Source organism: Bison bison, unplaced genomic scaffold, assembly GCF_000754665.1.
Source record: "Bison bison bison isolate TAMUID 2011002044 unplaced genomic scaffold, Bison_UMD1.0 scf7180017864229, whole genome shotgun sequence".
Classification (NCBI taxonomy): domain Eukaryota; kingdom Metazoa; phylum Chordata; class Mammalia; order Artiodactyla; family Bovidae; genus Bison; species Bison bison.
In genome coordinates, this window is record NW_011494801.1 from 800,705 (window position 1) to 823,048 (window position 22,344).

Sequence of the window (22,344 nt, forward strand, 5' to 3'; positions counted from 1 at the left end):
TTTGCATTTGTTTTTCTTGGGGATGATTTTGATCACTGCCCCCTTACAATGTTATGAACCTCCGTCCATAGTTCTTCAGGAACTCTATCAGATCTAATCCCTTGAATCTATTTGTCACTTCCACTGCAAAATTTTAAGGGACTTGATTTAAGTCATACCTGAATAAGCTAGTGGTTTTCCCTACTTTCTTCAATTTAAGTTTGCATTTGGCAATAAGAAGTTCATGATCTGAGCCACAGTCAGCTCCTGGTCTTGTTTTTGCTGATTGTATAGAGCTTTTCCATCTTTGGCTGCAAAGAACATAATCAATCTGATTTCGATATTGACCATCTGATGATATCCATGTGTAGAGTCTTCTCTTGTGTTGTTGGAAGAGGGTCTTTGCTATGACCAGTGTGTTCTCTTGGCAAAACTCTGTTAGCCTATGCCCTGCTTCATTTTGTACTCCAAGGTGAAATTTGTCTGTTACTCCAAGTATCTCTTGACTTCCTACTTTTGCATCTCAGTCCCCTATGATGAAAAGGATATCACCTACAAGACCTTCTAGACCTAATACCAAAAAAGGAACATCACCAGGAAATTTCTAAACATTGCAAACTAAAAGAGACCCTGTTGGTTTCCACAGAGAGAAAATAGGTCAATTATAAGAGTCAGGAAACATATTGACTTCAGACTTTTAAAATCAAAAAGATAAAGTACAAGTTTTCAGTTATGGAAAAGATGGCAAACACACCCTTCACCCAGACTCTCCCATGGATTGCCCTTATAAAACCTGGACAGAAGGATACAGCAACTGTTTCAGGATTCTGAAAAGTAAATAGTAGCAGGCAGATTGAGGAAGAAAACCAGAATCCAAAGTATCACCACATCAGCAGTAAGTGTATCATACTTTCCTATGGAATACACCGTCTTCACTCAGGCAGTGTGACAGCGATGGCAGCAATAGCCTGCAGTGCCTAAGAAATGAAATATTATTCAGCAATAAGAAGGAACAACTTATTGACTCTATTATTATTATTATTCTATTATTGCAATAGATTAGATGACTCAGATTCATTTTGCTAAGTGAAATAAACCATATCAAAAAGACTACTATATTATCACATTTATTTAACCTTCTGGAAAAGGCCACACTTAGGGACAGAAAACAGATTGGTGATTGCCAGGGGGTGAGGTACAGGGAGGGTTTGACTATAAAACAAATGAGGCATGATGGAATTTTTGTGGGAAAATGGTATCCATTAAGCCTTCTCACTTAAAAAAAAAAAATCCTCTGTAGATATAAAGGAAAGGAAAGACCTCTTTTCCAGGTGTCATGGTGAGCTCTGGATCTTTTTCACTTAGTCTTTCCTTTCCTTTATATCTACAGAGGAATTCCTTTTATCCTACAGAAGGCATTCCTTTTATCTCTCATTGTTTGCCACTCATGGCTATAATCGGATCTAGGTTTCTTGTCTAAAAAGATTACCTTCCATTCAGATGCTCTAAGTCATCTCACATGATATCCTCTTCTTTCAGGTACTCAATGGTCTCAGATGCAGAAACAGAAAGCATTTTCATGGATCCCATTCACCTCTCCTCAGCTGTTGCAGCTAAACAGATCATCAATGAAGGTGATGCCATCAGACGCCAGGTGGGAGGGTCCATGGGTCATCTGGAGACCCTCAGAAGGGGCTCATTGGGAGATGTCATGTGTTTCTCATGTGATTCCCATCACATTAAGAAGAGCAGGTCCTCCAACCCCTCCTCATCAACCTTCATGGGACAGGGTGGAAATTATTATGTCTCAGTGTGAACAGTTCTCTAGTCAACAGCCAGGGAGGTAACTCCAATCTGCCACTAGGGCCTCTACTCCAATTTTTCAGTTAAACTCAGGGGTCCTGGTTATGCTACAGATGCAGATCTGAGAGCCCCCAAAATGGCTGGGAGCATCCACAGAGTTCTGTTCAAGGGCATGTCTATATTTAAACCTGCATTTACACCAGAGATTAAAGATAGTTTTCACACTGAAGTATGAATGGGGAGAAGGTTAAAAAAAAAAAGATGGAATGGAAAAAGATGTTAATATTTATACAGGAAATTTTAGAGCAGAACCCATACAATATTTCATTCAAGGATACGCATCCAGATTGGATGGAAATTTGGGCAATAATCTTTCACAATTTCATTCCTCTCCCTTCTCATGCCTTTGCCTTTTGTGTCTGTCTCACTTTGATGAGTATAGTGGGGTTGCTGCTGCTGCTGCTGCTGCTGCTAAGTCATGTCAGTCGTGTCCGACTCTGTGCGACCCCATAGATGGCAGCCCAACAGGCTCCTCCATCCCTGGGATTCTCCAGGCAAGAATACTGGAATGGGTTGCCATTTCCTTTTCCAAAGCAAGAAAGTGAAAAGTGAAAGTGAAGTTGCTCAGTTGTGCCCGACTCTTATCGACCCCATGGACTGCAGCCCACCAGGCTCCTCGGTCCATGGGATTCTCCAGGCAAGAGTACTGGAGTGGGGTGCCATTGCCTTCTCTGATAGTGGGGTAAGGCAGTCCTATTAATGACACAGCACCCACCTGGCCTTGAGCCTAATCTGGCATCCACAGCTGGTGGCCAGGATCGCTTCCCTAGTGATGAGAAGCAAACATACTACTCCCTTTCCATGTAACCCCAGGTCTTCCTTAGGCCCTAGATCCTTTGGGTCTCTGAGGACATCTGGGTCTCCTACACACTTGATGAGGAATGAGATATTTTACCTGATGTTGCTTGTTGGTCTGGGAATCCCAGGAGGCTCCATCTTCTCAAATAACTACTTTTTTTCTGTTTTCTTTATTGCCCTTCCTGGGGTTGCTATTGCCTCACTCCTAGGCAGGCCTAGGTGTGCATTTTGACTTTTTATTTATTTATTTTTGGCTGTGCTGGGTCTTTGTTGCTGCACTGGCTTTTCTCCAGTTGTGGCGAGTGGCGGACTCTTCGTTGCAGTGTGAGGGCTTCTCACTGCAGTGGTTTCTCTTGTTGCAGAGCACAGGCTGTAGGGTGCAGAGGCTTCAGAAGTTGCAGTTCCCTGGCTCTAGAGCTCAGGCTTAATAGTTGCAGTGCATGAGCTTATTTGCTCCACAGCATATGGGATCTTCCCGGACCGGGGATCGAACCCATGTCTCCTGTACTGGCAGGAGGATTCTTTACCACTGAGTCACCAGATAAGCCCTGGCCAAGGTGTCTTGACCCCAATCCAGTTCTTTCTAAACTGCTCACAGCACCACTCTAACTCTGAAAGTTCTTTGTCCCTCCTGAGTGGTTAGGAATGTCCCTAACAGCCCATCCTGCATCATCCATGCTCTGCGCTTCCCTTTCTGCTCTACTCTCCAGGTTTGTGTGTGAGTAAGAGTCCAGTTTAAGGAGTAGTGAGAAAACCATGTGCTCTCTTTGAAAGCTTCACTGTCAGGTCTGTGGGGTTCTAGGGACATTCAACGTTTATACTGAGACCTGAAAATGAGCAATGCATTTTTTCCCAATCCTAGGTCATATCTAGGCATTAAGTCAAAGTTTCAGTAGTCTGAGTGGCTGATGGGTGGTGGAAGAAGAAGCAAAGAATAAATTACAGAAAAAAGGAAAATGTACCAAGTGATCTTTCAAAACATTGCCCTACTCAGTAATGACTAGAGATGTAAAAATGGATGTGGCAGAACCTTCCAATTTCAGGAAAGTCTGCATATGCCACACATCTGAGAGAGTGCAGAGAATTGTCTGGGCTTAACTGTCTTTTGAAGAAACTTCCAGGAGTAGAAATAAATGGGAGAACTTATGTGGCTGAGGTGTGGACTAGAAACCTAGGGAAAGTACCCGGTGTGGGTAAGGAACTGGCACATTTGTTTTAAACAGGAAGGAAAAGAACTCAAAACAATCCCCTGCTATGTAAATAGCTGAGGAAGGCCCAGCTGCATGTTTTAATGAGGCAGTGGGGAGTCTTTTTCTCAGTGTAGTAAAAATACCTAAGTAGAAATCTTACTTCTACTTAGAAGTAAGGAAAGAGAAAGGCTTTTACATTTGCCATTTAAGACCCCAGGAGAGTCCAGAGTGGTGGAGAAAATAGGAACACTTCATCTATTTTTAAACAAAATAGAGCACTGGGATTGCAGAGGTTTCCTTCTTTCTGCTTTTGAAATGGAGATCAAAGAACACTTAGAGCTGAGACCTGTGAATGGATGTGGGGCCCAGCAGGTGGTGCAGAAATAAGGGAGGAGAGGAAAGGGAAGCTTTAGGGAAATGAAGCCCTCAGCCCTCAGCAGAACTCAGGACTCCTGGATCGACAGAATTTGAGTGCCATGCCCAGCTTACACACACCTGCTCATTCCATGAAGAGCAAGGCCACATCTATTTGCCAAATGCGGCTGCACTCTTCACCCACATTTCACCCATGGAGAAGAGGTGGTGCTGGAAGAGGCTATGACCAACATGGAGGACACCTGTTTCCTACTTACCTTCTTTTTCCTTCTCCTTAGTAACTAGACCATTCAGGGATGACCTAAATCAAATCCCTTACGATTATACAGAGGAAGTGAGAAATAGATTTAAGGGACTAGATCTGATAGACAGAGTGCCCGATAAACTACAGACAGAGGTTCATGATATTGTACAGGAGACAGGGGTCGAGACCAATCCCCAAGAAAAAGAAATGCAAAAAAAGGCAAAATGGCTGTCTGAGTAGGCCTTACAAATAGCTGTGAAAAGAAGAGAAGCCAAAAGCAAAGGAGAAAAGGAAAAATATACCCATTTGAAGGCAGAGTTCCAAAGAATAGCAAGGAGAGATAAGAAAGCCTTCCTCAGTGATCAATGCAAAGAAATAGAGGAAAACAGTAGAATGGAAAAGACTAGAGAGCTCTTCAAGAAAATTAGAGATACCAAGGGAACATTGCATGCAAAGATGGGCTCAATAAAGGACAGAATGGTATGGACCTAACAGAAGCAGAAGATATTAAGAAGAGGTGGCAAGAATACACAGAAGAACTGTACAAAAAAGATCTTCATGACCCAGATAATCACAATGGTGTGATCATTCACCTAGAGCCAGACATCCTGGAATGTGAAGTCAAGTGGGCCTTAGGAGCATCATTACGAACAAAACTAGTGGAGGTGATGGAATTCCAGTGGAGCTATTTCAAATCCTAAAAGATGATGCTGTGAGTGCTGCACTCAATATGCCAGCAAATTTGGAGAACTCAGCAGTGGCCACAGGACTGGAAAAAGTCAGTCTGCATTCCAATCCCAAAGAAAGGCAACACTAAGGAATGCTCAAACTACCACACAATTGCACTCCTCTCACATGCTAGTAAAGTAAAGCTCAAAATTCTCCAAGCCAGGCTTCAACAATAAGTGAATTGTCAACTTCCAGATGTTCAAGCTGGTTTTAGAAGAGGCAGAGGAACCAGAGATCAAATTGCCAACATCTGTTGGCTCATCAAAAAGCAAGAGAGTTCCAGAAAAACAACTACTTCTGCTTCATTGACTATGCCAAAGCCTTTGACTGTGTGGATCACAACAAACTGTGGAAAATTCTTTAAAAAATGGGAATACAGGACCACCTTGCCTGACTCCTGAGAAATCTGTATGCAGGTCAAAAAGCAACAGTTAGTTAGAACTGGACATGGAACAACAGACTGGCTCCAAATCGGGAAAGGAGTATGTCAAGGCTATATATTGTCACCCTGCTTATTTAACTTATATGCAGAGTACTTCATGAGAAACACTAGGCTGGAAGAAGCACAAGCTGGAATCAAGATTGCCAGGGAAAATATCAATAACCTCAGATATGCAGATGACACCACCCGTATGGCAGAAAGTGAAGAAGAACTAAAGAGCCTCTTGACGAAAGTGAAAGAGGAGAGTGAAAAAGTTGTCTTAAAACTCAACATTCAGAAAACTAAGATCATGGCATCTGGTCCCATCAGTTCAGTTCAGTTCATTTCAGTCATCAGTCATGTCCGACTCTGCAATCCCATGGACTGCAGCATGCCAGGCTTCCCTGTCCATCACCAACACCCAGAGCTTGCTCAAACTCATGTCCATTGAGTTGGTGATGCCATCCAACCATCTCATCCTCTGTCAGCCCCTTCTCCTCCTGTCCCCAATCCCTCCCAGCATCAGAGTCTTTTCCAATGAGTTAACTCTTCGCATGAGGTGGTCAAAGTACTGGAGTTTCAGCTTTAGCATCATTCCTTCCAAAAAAAATCCAGGGCTGATCTCCTTCAGAATGGACTGGTTGGACCACCTTGCAGTCCCAGGGACTCTCAAAAGTCTTCTTCCAACACCACAGTCCAAAAGCATCAATTCTTCGGTGCTAAGCCTTCTTCACAGTCCAACTCTCACATCCATACATGACCATAGGTCCCATTAGTCACGGCAAATAGATGTGGAAACAGTGGAAACAGTGACAGATTTTATTTTTTTGAGCTCCAAAATCACTGCAGATGGTGACTGTAGCCTTGAAATTAAGACGCTTACTCCTTGGAAGAAGTTATGATCAACCTAGACAGCATATTAAAAAACAGAGACATTACTTTGCCAACAAAGGTCTGTCTAGTCAAAGCTATGATTTTTCAGTAGTCAGGTATGGATGTAAGAGTTGTTCTATAAAGAAAGCTGAGTGCTATAGAATTGATGCTTTTAAACTGTGGTGTTGTAGAAGACTCTCAAGAGTCCCTAGGGCTGCAAGGAGATCCAACCAGTCCATCCTAAAGGAAATCAGTCCTGAATATTCATTAGAAGGACTGATGCTGAAGCTGAAACTCCAATACTTTGATCACCTGCTGCAAAGAGCTGACTCATTGGAAAAGACCCTGATGTTGGGAAAGACTGAAGACAGGAGAAGGAGCTGACAGAGAATGAGAAGGTTGGATGGCATCACTAACTCAATGGACCTGAGTATGAGTAAACTCTGGGAGTTGGATGATGGACAGGTGATGGACCCCAAGGACTGCAGCACCGAGGAGACCTCGGGTGCTGCAGTCCATGGGGTCGCAGAATCAGACATGACTGAGTGACTGAACTGAACTGATAAATTCTTAGAGAAATGAAAGATCTTACTTTCCTCTATATTTGATAATTTGGAAGAAAATACATTGGAAGGAGAAGATAAAGTTTCACTCAAGAGGGAATTCATTTGAAATTTGAGCTTTTCTGGGCTGTTGTCAAAAAGGTCCTGTATGATGTCTTGTGACTGGCATCAGGGCTCATTGCAAAGTTTTCCCAGCTGTCATAGAGCTGGGAGGTTGTGATCACAGGTGCCTACACTCTAGAGAGGCAGTCAGTTCAGTTCAGTTGATCAGTCATGTCTGACTCTGCAATCCCATGGACTGCAGCATGCCAGGCTTCCCTGTCCATCACCAACACCCAGAGCTTGCTCAAACTCATGTCCATTGAGTTGGTGATGCCATCCAACCATCTCATCCTCTGTCAGCCCCTTCTCCTCCTGTCTTCAATCTTTCCCAGTATCAGAGTCTTTTCCAATGGGTCAGTTCTTTGCATCAGATGGCCAAAGTACTGGAGTTTCAACTTCAGCATCAGTTGTTCCAATGAATATTCGGGACTGATTTCCTTTAGAATTGACTGGTTGGATCTCCTTGCAGTCCAAGGGACTCTCAAGAGTCTTCTCCAACACCACTGTTCAGAAGCATCGATTCTTCCATGCTCAGCTTTCTTTACAGTCCAACTCTCACATCCATACATAACTACTGGAAAAACCATAGCTCTGACTATATGCACTTTGTGGGCAAAGTAATGGCTCTGCTTTTTAATATGCTGTCTCGGTTGGCCATAGCTTTTCTTCCAAGGAGCAAGCATCTTTTAATTTCATGGCTGCAGTCACCATCTGCAGTGATTTTGGAGCCCCCCAAAATAAAGTCTCTCATGTTTCCGTTGTTTCCCCATCTTTTTGCCATGAAGTGGTGGGACCAGATGCCATGATCTTAGTTTTCTGAATGTTGAGTTTTAAGCTGACTTTTTCACTCTCCTCTTTCACTTTCATCAAGAGGCTTTTTAGTTCCTCTTCACTTTCTGCCTTTAGGGTGGTATCATCTGTGTATCTGAGATTTTTGATATTTCTCCTGGCAATATTGATTCCAACTTGTGCTTCATCCAACCCAGCATTTTGCATGATGTACTCTGCATATAAGTTAAATAAGCAAGGTGACAATATACAGTCTTGATGTCCTCATTTCCCAATTTGGAACCAGTCTGTTCCATGTCCAGTTCTAACTGTTGCTTTTTGACCTGCGTACAGATTTCTCAGGAATCAGGTAAGGTGGTCTGGTATTCCCAACTCTTGAAGAATTTTCCAGAGTTAGTGTGCTCCACATAGTCAAAGGCTTTGGCATAGTCAATAAGGCAGAAGTAGTTGTTTTTCTGGAACTCTCTTGCTTTTTTGATGAGCCAACAGATGTTGGCAATTTGATCTCTGGTTCCTCTGCCTCTTCTAAAATCAGCTTGAACATCTGGAAATTCACAGTTCATGTACTGCTGGAGCCTGGCTTGGAGAATTTTGAGCATTACTTTGCTAGTGTTTGAGATGACTACAATTGTGCGGTAGTTTGAACACTCTTTGGCATTGACTTTCTTTGGGACTGGAATGAAAATGGACCTTTTCCAGTCCTGTGGCCACTGCTGAGTTTTCCAGATTTGCTGGCATACTGAGCGTGGCACTTTCACAGCATCATCTTTTAGGATTTGAAATAGCTCAACTGGAATTCCATCACCTCCACTAGCTTTGTTTTTTAGTGATGCTTTCTAAGGCCCACTTTACTTCCAATTCCAGGATGTCTGGCTCTCGGTGAGTGATCACCCCATCATGGTTATCTGGGTCTGAAGATCTTTTTTGTACAGTTCTTCTGTGTATTCTTACCACCTCTTCTTAATATCTTCTGCTTCTGTTAGGTCCATACAATTTCTGTCCTTTTTTGTGCCCATCTTTGCACGAAATGTTCCCTTGATATCTCTAATTTTATTGAAGAGATCTCTAGTCTTTCCCATTCTATTGTTTTCCTCTATTTCTGTGCACTGATCACTGAGAAAGGCTTTCTTATCTCTCCTTGCTATTCTTTGGAACTCTGCATTCAGATGGGTATATCTTTCCTTTTCTCCTTTGCTTTTGGCTTCTCTTCTTTTCTCAGCTATTTGTAAGGCCTCCCTAGACAAGCATTTTGCCTTTTTTGCATTTCTTTTTCTTGGGGATGTACAATGTCACAAACCTCCATCCATAGTTCTTCAGGCACTCTATCAGATCTAATCCCTAGAGTCTATTTGTCACTTCCACTGTAAGGGATTTGATTTAGGTCATACCTGAATGACCTAGTGGTTTTCCTTAGTTTCTTCAATTTAAATCTGAATTTGGCAATAAGGAGTTCATGAATTTCATGATATGAGCCACAGTCAGCTCCCAGTCTTTTTTTTTTTTTTGCTGACCATATAGAGCTTTTCCATCTTTGGCTGCAAAGAACATAATCAATCTGATTTCGGTATTGACCATCTGGTGATTCCACATGTAGTGTCTTCTCTTGTATTGTTGGAAGAGAGTGTTTGCTATGACCAGTGTGTTCTCTTGGCAAAACTCTGTTAGCCTTTGCCCTGCTTCATTTTGTACTCCAAGGTGAAATTTGCCTGTTACTCCAGATATCTCTTGACTTCCTACTTTTGCATTTCAGTCCCCTATGATGAAAAGGACATCATTTTGGAGTGTTAGTTCTAGAAGGTCTTGTAGCTCTTCATAGAACCATTCAACTTCAGCTTCTTCAGCGTTACTGGTTGGCACACAGACTTGTATTACTATGATATTGAATGGTTTGCCTTTGAAATGAACAGAGATCACTCTGTCATTTTTGAGATTGTGCCCAAGTAATGCATTCAGACAATAAATGAAATAAGTAAACTAAAGGTGTATTAGAACATGACCTAGCATAAGTGACTGTTGAAAATTTTACTTTTCCCAGTTATTTGCCCTCTGTACATAATGGATTCGAACTAATGGAATGAATTATGTTACTAAAGAATGTCATGTATTCATCTGGTAAATGCATCTAAGCATACATTTTGTTTCACTATGGGTTTTACAAGTATAAATCGGACATATACTAGCTACTTAAGGACCGTGGTCCAAGAAACTATCAGCCAGTTTTATAGAAATATGGGAGGAGATGAGGGAAACTGACATCCCTTCTCCCACCCCAGTACATCTATGCTACTGCTGATCCCTGTTAAGTCCTTCCTGGAAGATCAGATTCATCCCATACACAGAGTCCCGGCAGAAAATGGGCCAATTGTGGATTCTTCCAAGGAGCAGGGAGGGTCGTGGTGTTCTTTCTCTTTGATGAGAATGCTGCTTCTCCCCCTAGAACTCAAGCCACGTGGGGTCAGAGTCGAGGCAGAGTGTCCAGGCATGCTGGAGTCTGCCGAGCAGTTGCTGGTGGAGGACCTGTACAACCGCGTCAGGGAGAAGATGGATGACACCAGCCTGTACAACACTCCCTGCATCCTGGACCTCCAGCGGGCCTTGGTCCAAGACCGCCAAGAGGCTCCCTGGAATGAGGTGGATGAGGTCTGGCCCAACGTCTTCATAGCAGAGAAGTGAGTCTGATGGCTGGATGGTCATGAGCCTTTGTCCCAGCCCTCTGGGTAGTGCCCAAGAGAGATGAAATTCCCCCAACTTGGACCAACAGCTCCAATAGCTCCATCCAGCAAATGGATGCTGCCTGAGCATTTTTCCAGCCCCCACCTTGGAGAAAGACTCAGCCCACCCATCTGCACACAGGGATTCCCAGGCAAAAATGCTGGTATGATTATTTATCCTCCAACCTCCTGACAGGAATCTCGTTCACAGCCTTCCCCATTGCCCCAGGTGCCCTCTCTGGGCCTTCCTACCTGCCCAGAGCCTTGCCAATAGCACACACCTCACTATTACCATTATTCCATGACATCCGTAACAACCATATAATGGGGCACTTGGAGCCATTGACAATATTGATTTTATATGTACTTACTAACTTATGAAAATATCCACAATATATTAAGAGGATAGATAGGTTCCAAAACCTGTATATACGATATGATACTAACTGATATAGTGTGTGTGTGTGTGTGCACATGTGCTTTTGCATAGACAACAAATTAGAAACAAATGTGATAAAAATTTCACAATACTTCTTGCTGGGAGGTGGTTCTATAAGTGATTTTTGAATTGTATAGATATCCTACAGTAAACATTTATTTTTATAATCAGAAAACAAAATGTTGTTTTTCAAAAGTTTATCAGTGGTATCCAGAACAAAACCCCAAACAACTCACTCACATCTTATTCCTTCATCATGGTCTTGCCAGTACATAATTGGTAACAAAAGACTGATTTGTGAAACCATTTTTGCTGATCTACTGGCTTCTTAATGAGATCTTTTCCCAATATAAGGGAGGGAATTTGGGGCCCTGAAAGCAGGCAATAGGTAAAATAGCTTTGGACATTGGGTCTTATACTCCAGCATGGTATAATATGTTGCCCAGAACCCAATTCCCAGAGCTGGGCACCAAGTCCCAAGTGATCTCTAATTAGCTCCATAGATTCAGAAACATTCACACTGTGATGAACAGAGACTCTGGGCATCTCCAGAAATCCCCAGCTGAAGGCCTCTGCTTCTTCTTGGGCAACGCTGTGTGCAGAAGCTCTTCAAACTAAGCTCCACCTGTTCCACTGCAGTAAAAAGAACTCTGAACTAGGAATCCCAAACTCCCGTTCTTTTTCTGTTTGTTTGTTTCATGTGTCACACCTTTAATGTACAAACATAAAAAATGAGAAACCAGAAAGCAGTTTTATATTGAACTAGCAGAGGTGACTACATAGAGTTCTTTTTGCAAACCCCAGACCAGATATTAAGTCAAGACAGCTGCTGCTAGATCCTAACCTTTGAGGCTGAACTGTCCTACCCCATTCACAGTAGCACTAGAGCATCAGGCAAGGCCGACCTTCTCAGGCCTTCACTTCTAAGTCTTCCTACTAGAGCAGAACGGGAAGGATTGTGCCATTACCCAGAAGATAAGGACAGCACTGGCAACTCTGTCTACTCCTCGGGACTCCAAGCCCCCAGAATGATTTTAAGAGATCCCCATGTACATATGAGATTGGACCCAAGTATTGATATTTTGGTCTGAACTGTGAGATTTCTGGCAAATGCAGGATGGTTTGAATGGTTGAGGCCAGAAAGCAAGTGTCACAAATGCTACATCTCCAGTGAAATAAGGCATACACTGCTGCCCCTAAACACCATGAGACAAGGAGTGGCTGCTAGTCTAGTCCATCCATACATGAGACTCAAACATGGGACTTTGCAAAAACAAAATCTGAATGCTAAGGGCCCCCCTTTTAATGAAAGCCAAGGCCCTGGAATAGAACGCTAGAAAGTCTTAAATTATTCACCCCTAATTAAGATGATCAGGTCATTTTGGAAAGAAGAGAAATACTAACCACCCTCCCTGCAAGTTTTAGTAGCCAAGAGGAACCTGGGCACTGAAAAGTGGCAAACACTTTTTTTTTTGCAAATGACAAGCAGCTGTGGCAACTGGCCAATTGCATGAGCAGCAGGGAAGCCAACAGTGACCCCTGCGAATGGTGCTCACTGTGGCAGCTCGTGGCCAAGGGCTGCACACAACCTCCCCACTGGGATAGAGTGCCCTGCTCCACCGGCTGCCCGCAGGGCAAAGGGCGGGAGTGCTGGAAACAGATGAGTCTATGCTCCCCCCGTCATGGTACAGAGTGACAGTGAATAGATATGGTTTAAGCACAGCATTTGGAGACAACCCTCCAGTCGTTCTGTTATTAAAGTCTTAAGAGCTTAGAGCCTGGGAGGATTGAGAAATTCTAAAGAATTAAACAAACAAGCAAAAAAAGAGTGTGAAAAGTGAAGTCACTCAGTTGTGTCTGACTTTTTGTGACCCCATGGGCTGTAGCCTACCAGGCTTCTCTGTCCATGGGATTTTCCAGGCAATAGTCCTAGAGTGGATTGCCATTTCCTTCTCCAGGGGATCTACCCAATCCAGGGATCGAACCTGGGTCTCCCGCATTGTAGACAGACACTTTACCATCTGAGCCACCAGGGAAGTCAACAACAACAACAAAAAAAGAGTGTGGGAGGTGTCAAAGACACAAGAGCTCTTTGTAGATGCTGTCTGGCTCACTTTGTCCCCAAGTTCATCTTAGAGTTCAATCAAATTCAAGACACAAGGCAGAGACATTAGACCTGTGTCAAGGGCAAAAACTGTTGGTAGTCGCTCTTGGCGATGTCAGTCATCAGCTCCTGAGTACATTCTGGAAGCTCCCCTGAGAAAAGTCCTGGGCAGCCTGAGAAGACAGTGAATGGTGGGACCAGTTTCTGGGGGTAATACTGTGTTGTCAAGAATTTTTCAACAGCCTTTCAAGACACATCAGCACTCAGTCACACAATTCTTGCCAATGTGAACATATGAGCCAATATGAGCTGCGTTGACCACACAATCTTCCTCAGTAAAGATGTGGTCCCCAATATGTAAAGGAAAAAATGCAACCTTTGCTGAATTGCTTGAATGGTGGCCTTAGGACACTCTGACTTTTCACACCACAACGATGTCCAACTCTTACATTTGTCAGATCCCCTCGGATAATACAGTCGTTCATCACAATGGTCTTGCCACTGAGAACGATGTTCTGACTTCCTCACAATACAGACTGGCCACTAACTTTGTTCTCAGGTGCCATCTTGATGTACTCGGACTTGTAGACTGGCTCACCCAACGCCATGGCCACCAACTCCTCAGCATGGCTCTGGCTCCTGTCAAAGTCTGCCTGCCAGTCTTTCTGACTGGAACTCTGGCAACTTCCGGCTGCTCTACCACTTCCGCTCTGGGCAGTCAGTGATCCTGACCTCCAGTTCTTGTTCAGAGTCTTTTCTTAGGAACAAGTCCTAAAACATAGTTGATTCATTTTTACAATCTTCAGATGGGAAAAAGAATAGTTATTCTACTTCTTAAGTTTATTATTAGGATAAATTAAAATAGCGCATATGAAAGCACTTTGAAAAATATAGCATGCCACATCAGTGTGAAACATACTTAATTTTATAATTATTTTTGACTGCCACTTTTGTGTCTTGATAAATGTCGATCCTGAAGGCATGGAATTTTAGCCTAGAGCTTTCTCAGTCAATCAATGTTTTCCTTGCACATCAGCCCTGTTCTCCTCTTTCTCCTGTCCTCCCCTGCCCAGCTCTCCCTCCCTTCTCTCTCTTGCTAGAACTAGGTCACTGGTCCATTTTTATAACAATATTTGCAGTAAGCCCCAGACATACCGTGGAGCAGAGGAAGTGGTTTTCACCCAGCTGGGCTCTCCTGACCCTGCTGAAACAGGCTTCCAATCTCAGAGGTAAGGTACCTTTCTAGTTCTGATGCTGGCAAAAAAAAAAGTCCCTGCTTCTTTCTCTTTAGGAGTGTGGCTGTGAACAAGGGGAGGCTGAAGAGGCTGGGAATTACTCACATCCTGAATGCTGCTCATGGCACTGGTGTCTACACGGGGCCTGAATTCTACACTGGCCTGGAGATCCAATACCTGGGTGTGGAGGTGGATGACTTTCCTGAGGTGGATATCTCCCAGCATTTCCGGAAGGCAGCCGAGTTCCTGGATGAAGCCCTGCTGACCTATAGAGGTGAGGGCATCTGCTCACTCCAGGCTGCTGGAATTCCACAGCAGGAGGAGCAACATAAAGAATGTTAGGAAAACCTCCAGGTTATCTGCTGTCTGGAGGTCATCTATGTTAAGACGGTTGTTGTCTCATTCTAGGACAAGGGGAAAGGAATGGAGCAGTATTCACCTGATAAGTAATTATTGAGGGCCCAACACGGGCCAGGTGCTATTCTAGACATTGTGGTGAAAGATATGGACAAAGCTTCTGGCCTTTGATACTTACATTGCAGTGAAGGCAGAACAATATAAAAAAAAAAGAAAATAAAATGGTCAGATACCAATCAGTGTAAGGCAGAGATGACAACTGGGATGATGTACTGGAGTGGCTGACAAGCTCCTACCAGAGTGGTTGAGAAGGCCTCTCTGAGAAGGAAACATTTAAGCTGAGTGACAAGAGGAACTAGCCATGGAAAAACTGGAAGAAGAATATTCCTGGCAAGGGAAGTGTCAGCGCACAGACCCAAGGTGGAATAAGCTTTATGTGTTCAGGAATCACAAGGCGATTAGCCTGGTGGGTTAGGTGGGCAAGTGAGGATGGCAGGGGCCCATTGTGCAGGAAGCTGAGGGCCGGGGGAAGGGAGCTGAAAGGCACCTTGAGCTGACCTACATTATGAGAAACTCATTCCTTGAGCTTTGGAGGCAAGACTGGGTGGGGAAGTGAGAGTGGGAATGAGGAGAGCAGAGCTGATGCTATCACTGCTGTCCCAGTGGGATGATCAGAGACTGTCCACAGAGTTGATGGGCATTGGTCTCGTGAGGATCTCAACAGGAGAGACTGGAGTTTATACAGTGGGGGTGAGTGGTAGCTTAGGATCTGGGGCCCAAAAATCCAGGCTGCAGTCAGTAGTTGCTATGCTCTACAAGGAATCACAATTTTCTTACCTATAGAACAAGTAGATCTAGTGCTCCTAAAATTACTGTGAGGATTAAAATTGCAAAAATGCATATAAGAGCTCACTTAGCACAGAATTGGACCAATAATAAATGTTTTAAAACTTATAGCTATTACTATAATAAATATTAGTCATTATTCCTGGGAGGGACATTTCCTGTCATCACCAACTGGCCAGGAAGGGTAACTTTTAATGGAAATATGTATAATGCAAGAGACACAGGTTTGATCCCTGGGTCAGGAATATCCCCTAGAGTAGGAAATGGCAACTTGTTCCAGTATTCTTGCCTTGAAAATTCCATGGACAGAGGAGCCTGGAGGGCTATAGTCCATGGGGTGGCAAAGAGTTGGACATGACTGAGCACACATATACACCCACTTTATGGATCACAGTCTTGTCATGCTGAAGGAGCTTGCATAACTCAATGAGGAGCCATGCCATGTGGGGCCGCCCAAGACTGATGAGTCACAGTGAAGACTGCTGACAAAACACGGTCCACTGGAGGAATGAATCACTCCAGTATTCCTGCCATGAGAACCCTATGAACTGTATGAAAAGGCAAAAAGGTATGACACCAGAATATGAGCCCCACAGGTCAGAAGGTGTCCAACATGCTACTGGAGAAGACCAGAGGGCAATTACTAATAGCTCCAGAAAGAATGAAGCAGCTGAGTCAAAGTAGAAATGATGTTCAGTTGTGGATGTGTCTGGTGGTGAAAGTAAAGTCCGATGCTGTAAAGAACAATATTGCACAGGAACATGGAATATTGAGTCCATGAATCAAGGTAAACTGGATGTGGTCAAGCAGGAGAGGGCAAGAGTGAACATCAACATCTTAAGAATCAGTGAATTAAAATTGATTAGAATGGATGAGTTTAATCCAGATGACCATTATATCTGCTACTGTGGCCATAAATCCCTTAGAAGAAATGGAGTAGCCCTCATAGTCAACGGGAGAATCTTAAATTCAATACTTGGGTGCAATCTCAGATATCCAAAAATGACAAAATATGCAAAAACCTCAGATATGCAGAAACGACAGAATGATCTTGCTTGTTTCCAAGGTAAAACATTCAACATCATGGTAATCCAAGTCTATGCCCCAACCACTAGTGCTGAAGAAGTTGAAGTTGACTAGTTCTATGAACACCCACAAGACCTTCTAGAACACCAAAGCTCCTTTTCATCATAGGGGATTGGAATGCAAAAGTAGGAAGTCAAGAGATACTTGAAACAACAGGCAAGTCTGGCCTTGGAGTACAAAATGAAGCAGGGCAAAGGCTAACAGAGTTTTGTCAAGCAAATATCCCTTTCTAACAACACGAGACAACTATACAAGTGAACATCACCATATAGCCAATTCTGAAATCAGATTGATTATGTTCTTTCCAGCCAAAGATGAAGAAACTCTAACAACCAGCAAAAACCAGACCTGGGGCTGACTCTGGCTCAGATCATGAGCATCTTATTGCAAAAATCAAGCTTAAGTTGAAGAAAGTAGGGAAAATCATTAGGCTATTCAGGTATGACCTAAATAAAATCCTTTATGATTATACAGTGGAGGTGATGAATAAACTTAAGGGATTGGATCTGGTAGACAGAGTGGCTGAAGAGGTATGGATGAAGGTTTGTAACTTTGTATGGGAGGCAGTGACCAAAACCATCGCCAAGAAAAAGAAATGCAAGAAAGCAAAGCGGTTTTCTGAGGAGGTTTACAAATAGCTGAGGAAAGAAGAGAAGCAAAAAAGCAAGAGGGAAAAGGAAAGACATACCCAATTAGTCACAGTTCCAGAGACCAACAGGGAGAGCTCAGAAAGCCTTCTTAATAAACTATGCAAAGAAATAAAGGAAAACGATGTAATGGGAAAGGCTAGAGATCTCTTCGAGAAAACTAGAGCCATCAAGGGAACATTTCATGCAAGTATGGGCACTATAAAGGACAGAAAAAGAGGACTGAAGATGGCAGAGAAGTCAGTGGATGTGGAGTACATCTCTCTCCATGGATACATCAGGAATACACCTTAAGATACAGAAGTGCGTGCATAACACCAGCTGAGAGTGGACAGGAGTACCTGACCAGATGAAAAGAATATATAGAACCATGCAAAACTTGGTAGGATGAAGGAACTAAGGGGGAAAACAGGAGTGTTAGTAGAATTGGACCTGCCCTCGGTGAGTGAGGGAACTAAAGCAGGGGTCTGATCACACATCGGGGTAGTTGTCTGAGTTGGAGGAGAAACATTTAAGGCTGAGAGTGAAACAGCTGATCTGTGGCAGCTTAAGTGGAATGAGAATCAGACAGTCCTTGCTGCAGCCATACATACCCTGGACACGGATGAGGGTCCCCTGGAAGGCGCAGCTCGGCTGGGAGCTGGAGTTTGGGGAGTGAGCCCAGGGCGAGGGCTGCTGTTGACTGCAGAGAGACAGATCGAGGGGATGTGAAGGAGGAGATTGTGATAAGAAATGCCTGTGGAGGAAAGCCAGGTAGCCATGGAAGCAAGGCGATACTGCTAAGTCACACATAGGGGATGGAGCCATCACTATAGCCTCTCTCTCCCCACATGCCAGCATTGGCAGCAGCTGAATAGAGAGGCTGGCCCATCAAACGTCTGATGCACTGAACTACAGAGTAGGACCTCACCCAGTTTGCTTCTTTAAGTGACTGATGTGCAGAACAAGAGTAGGACGCCCGGCCAGGGGGGTCCCTCTATGTGCCTGAATGGGCAGAGCTACAGAGAAAGACTGGCCAAAGAGGCGTTCTGATTGCCAGCTACAACGGGCTCGAATAAAAGACTCTGATAGGGCCATAACTCCTGCGGCGGAGGCAGTCCGTGTTCCTGCACACTTCGCGCCGCCAGGGTTCCCACAGGCCAAGCAGCTGGGCCACCTTCACACTCAACTCTCACTGGAGCAGAGCTGCCACAAGCAAAAAAGTTTTGCATCTATGCGTGCAGGGTCACTTCAGCAGTGTCCAACTCTTTGCAACCCTGTGAACTGTGGTCTGCCAGCCGTCTCTGTCAGGGAGGGGGGTTCTCCAGGCAAAAATACTGGAGTGTACTGGCCAGTACTGGTTGCCACGCTCTCCTACTACTGCTGCTAAGTCGCTTCAGTCCTGTCCAACTCTGTGCGACCCTATAGATGGCAGCCCACCAGGCTCCCCCATCCCTGGGATTCTCCAGGCAAGAATACTGGAGTGGGTTGCCATTTCCTTCTCCATGGAGTGCCATGCCCTCCTAGAGCACTGTATTTCCTGCTGCCCTAGCCACCAACTCCCCTGAGTACCTGGTGCTGCCAGAACCCCTGCGACCCAAGCAGCTGCATCACCTCCATACCTGGCCCTCACAGGGGCAGACCCAAGCCCTCCAGGGCAGCCTCAGGAGCTAAACCCCAGTGGACGACCCACATATAGAGGTGGAAATAAAACCACAATTGAAACCGAGGGGCAGTGTGGTTAAAACCTTCCCACCAGCTATACTAACTGTAGATTAAATCCACAAGATCAACTATGCAGACTGTGTCTATGGAATATAAAAAAGGACATTGAGAGCTCCCACAAAAGAAAATGCACTAGTTCTGATACTTGTGGACAACAGAGGCAAGAACACACAGGAGTAGGACAAGATTAGAACCTGAGCTGCCCCCACAGCAGGTCCAGAGATCAGCACAGTGTTGGAGGGCATCCGAGGGAGGTGAGGTGGACTGTCACTCCCAGCAAGGGGAAGGACTCTGACAACAGTGACTCAAGAAAAACATTTATTATTTTTATTTTTTTTTTAAAGATTTGACCTATTTTTTTAATTTTATTTTATTTTTAAACTTTACATAATTGTATTAGTTTTGCCAAATATCAAAATGAATCCGCCACAGGTATACATGTGTTCCCCATCCTGAACCCTCCACCCTCCTCCCTCCCCATACCATCCCTCTGGGTTGTCCCAGTGCACCAGCCCCAAGCATCCAGCATCATGCATCGAACCTGGACACTCTGTAGATTCCTTTGGATTTTTTTCCCCTTTCCACCCACCTCTGTTGCAGTTGTTGATTTTATTGGCATTGTGTAATCTAATTAAGATTTTGAGCTTTATTTTTTAATCAGTAACATTTTTTTATTGCTATTATAAACCTTTGCCTTTACATTGGGCTTTTGCAGTTCTGTGGAGTTTTCCTTTTTCTTTTTTTCTTTCTTCTGTTTTTTCTTTCTTTTCTCTTCTTTATAATTTTAATTTTTTAAACCTATTATATTTTTCTATATTTATTCCTTTCTTTGTCTTTCCTACTGTTCTTTTCCCCTTGCAGTTAATCTTTTTTTTTTTTTAATTTAATTTAATTTTATTTTTTTTGTGGTTCTGCCTTTATTTTTTTTTAATTGTATTTTAATTTTTAAACTTTACACATTGTATTAGTTTTGCCAAATATCAAAATGAATCCGCCACAGGTATACATGTGTTCCCCATCCTGAACCCTCCACCCTCCTCCCTCCCCACACCATCCCTCTGGGTCGTCCCAGTGCACTAGCCCCAAGCATCCAGTATCATGCATTGAACCTGGACTGGCATCTCGTTTCATACATTATATTTTACATGTTTCAATGCCATTCTCCCAAATCTTCCCACCCTCTCCCTCTCCCACAGAGTCCATTAATGTATATAAATCTTCTTAATCTATCTCTATTTAACTTTGCATATCTATTCTTTCTTTCTTTCCTTTCCTATCAACAATTTGGTAGTTTAATTTTCATTGCTTTATTCCCCAATTGGCACCTTGTTTTAGTTTTGTTTTCCAGTTCGTGCTTTAGTTAGTTTTGTTCTTAACTGGTAAATATAATTTTTTATTTCCTTTGTTTGTTGGGTCAATCTACTGTACTTTACTTTTGTTGGTGGACCGTTTTCACTTTGCTCATGGGTGTATATGTGTATATGTGTATATTCCATTATTTTAATTATTTGCCTGATTTTGTAATTGCCATTTGTCTGGGGTTCATCTTTGGTTTCTCTTTTTTGGATATTTGTTTTAATCTCACTTAATCCCATAACAAGGAGAAGGCAATGGCACCCCAATCCAGTACTCTTGCCTGGAAAATCCTATGGATGAAGGAGCCTGGTAGGCTGTAGTCCATGGGGTCATGAAGAGTCGGACACAACTGAGCGACTTCACTTTCACTTTTCACTTTCCTCCATTGGAGAAGGAAATGGCAACCCACTCCAGTGTTCTTGCCTGGAGAATCCCAGGGACGGGGGAACCTGGTGGGCTGCCGTCTATGGGGTCGCACAGAGTCAGACATGACTGAAGCGACTTAGCAGCAGCAGCAGCAGCAATCCCATAACAAACCACTTGTGGAATCTTTGTTCCCAGAGCTTTTGGAGTGGGAGCACTGACTCCAAGACTCTAGACAACCAGAGAACTAACCTTAGGGAGTATCAAATAGTGAGAACTCACACAAAGAAAACCACTTGAATACAAGACCCAGCATCACCAACCACTAGTAGCACCCTGTGCAGGATGCCTCATCTAAACAACAAATAAAACAAAAATACAAACCCAATCATCAGCAGACAAGATTATCACCTCACTCAGCCTTACCCATCAGAGGAAAAACAAACAAAAACTCAGCACAAATCTCACCCTTTACAAGCTTACACAAACCACTGGACCAACCTTAGGAGGGCAGAAACCAAACAGAAGAAAGAATTCAACCTTGAAGCCTGGGAAAAGCAGACCTCAAACACAGTAAGTTAAAAAAAACATAATGAAAAGGCAGACAAAAACTACACAAATGAAGGAACAACTAGAAACACATTAGTCCAAATAAATGAAGAGGAAATAGGCAAACTACCTGAAAAAGAATTCAGAATAATGATAGCAAAGATGATCAAAAACTGAAAACAAAATGGATAAAATGCAAGAACAAATTAACAAAGACCTAGAAGAATTGAAGAATAAACATACATAGACAAACAACACAACTAATGAAATTAAAAATACTCTAGAAAGAATAGCAGATTATCTGAAGCAGAAGAATGAATCAATGAGCTGGAAGACAAAGTGGTGGAAATAACTTCTGAAGAGTCAAATAAAGTAAAAAGAATGAAAACAACTGATAACAGTCTCAGAGACCTCTGGGACAATATCAAATGCACCAACATTGGAATTATAGGGGTTCCAGAAGAAGAAGAGAAAAAGAAAGGGTATGAGAAATTTTTTAAAGATATAGTTTGAAATTTCCCCAACATGGAAAAGGAAATAGTCAATCAAGTGCAAGATGCACAAAGAGTCCCATACAGGATAAATCCAAGGAGAAACATGCCAAGACACATACTAATCCAACTAATAAAATCTAAACACAAAGAAAAAACATTAAAGCAGCAAGGGAGAAGCAACAAGTAACATACAAGGGAAAGCTCATATACTTAACAGCTGATCTTACAGCAAAAACTCTGCAGTCCAGAAGGGAATGGCAGGATATATTTAAAGTACTGAAAGGAAAAATCTACAACCAAGATTACTATACCCAGCAAGGATCTCATTCAAAATTGATGGAGAAATAAAAAGCTTTTCAGACAAGCAAAAGTTAGGAGAATTCAGTACCACAAAATCAGCTTTACAACAAATGTTAAAGGGACTTATATAGTCAAGAAATACAAGAGAAGAAAAAAGAGCTACAAAATCAACCCCAAACATTAAGAAAATGGCAATAGGAACATATATATCAATAATTACTTTAAAT

General features: G+C 43.1%; 1 protein-coding gene and 1 pseudogene across 2 annotated transcripts in view; one reads left to right on the forward strand and one right to left on the reverse strand.

Annotated features, from left to right (window-relative positions):
• Positions 1–22,344, forward strand: part of DUSP27 (dual specificity phosphatase 27 (putative)) — a 69,532-nt gene that overhangs the window by 27,055 nt on the left and 20,133 nt on the right. Inside the window, exons 1-3 of one of the 2 annotated variants that reach the window (XM_010845996.1) lie at positions 1,401–1,613; positions 10,364–10,595; positions 14,472–14,689. In XM_010845996.1, the coding sequence (XP_010844298.1) occupies positions 1,499–1,613; positions 10,364–10,595; positions 14,472–14,689 (565 nt within the window). In that variant the 5' untranslated portion in view covers positions 1,401–1,498. Of the gene's footprint in view, positions 1–1,400; positions 1,614–10,363; positions 10,596–14,471; positions 14,690–22,344 lie in introns of those variants that run through there. The other variant, XM_010845995.1, reaches the window with a different exon arrangement.
• Positions 13,077–14,448, reverse strand: LOC104992955 (annotated as a pseudogene).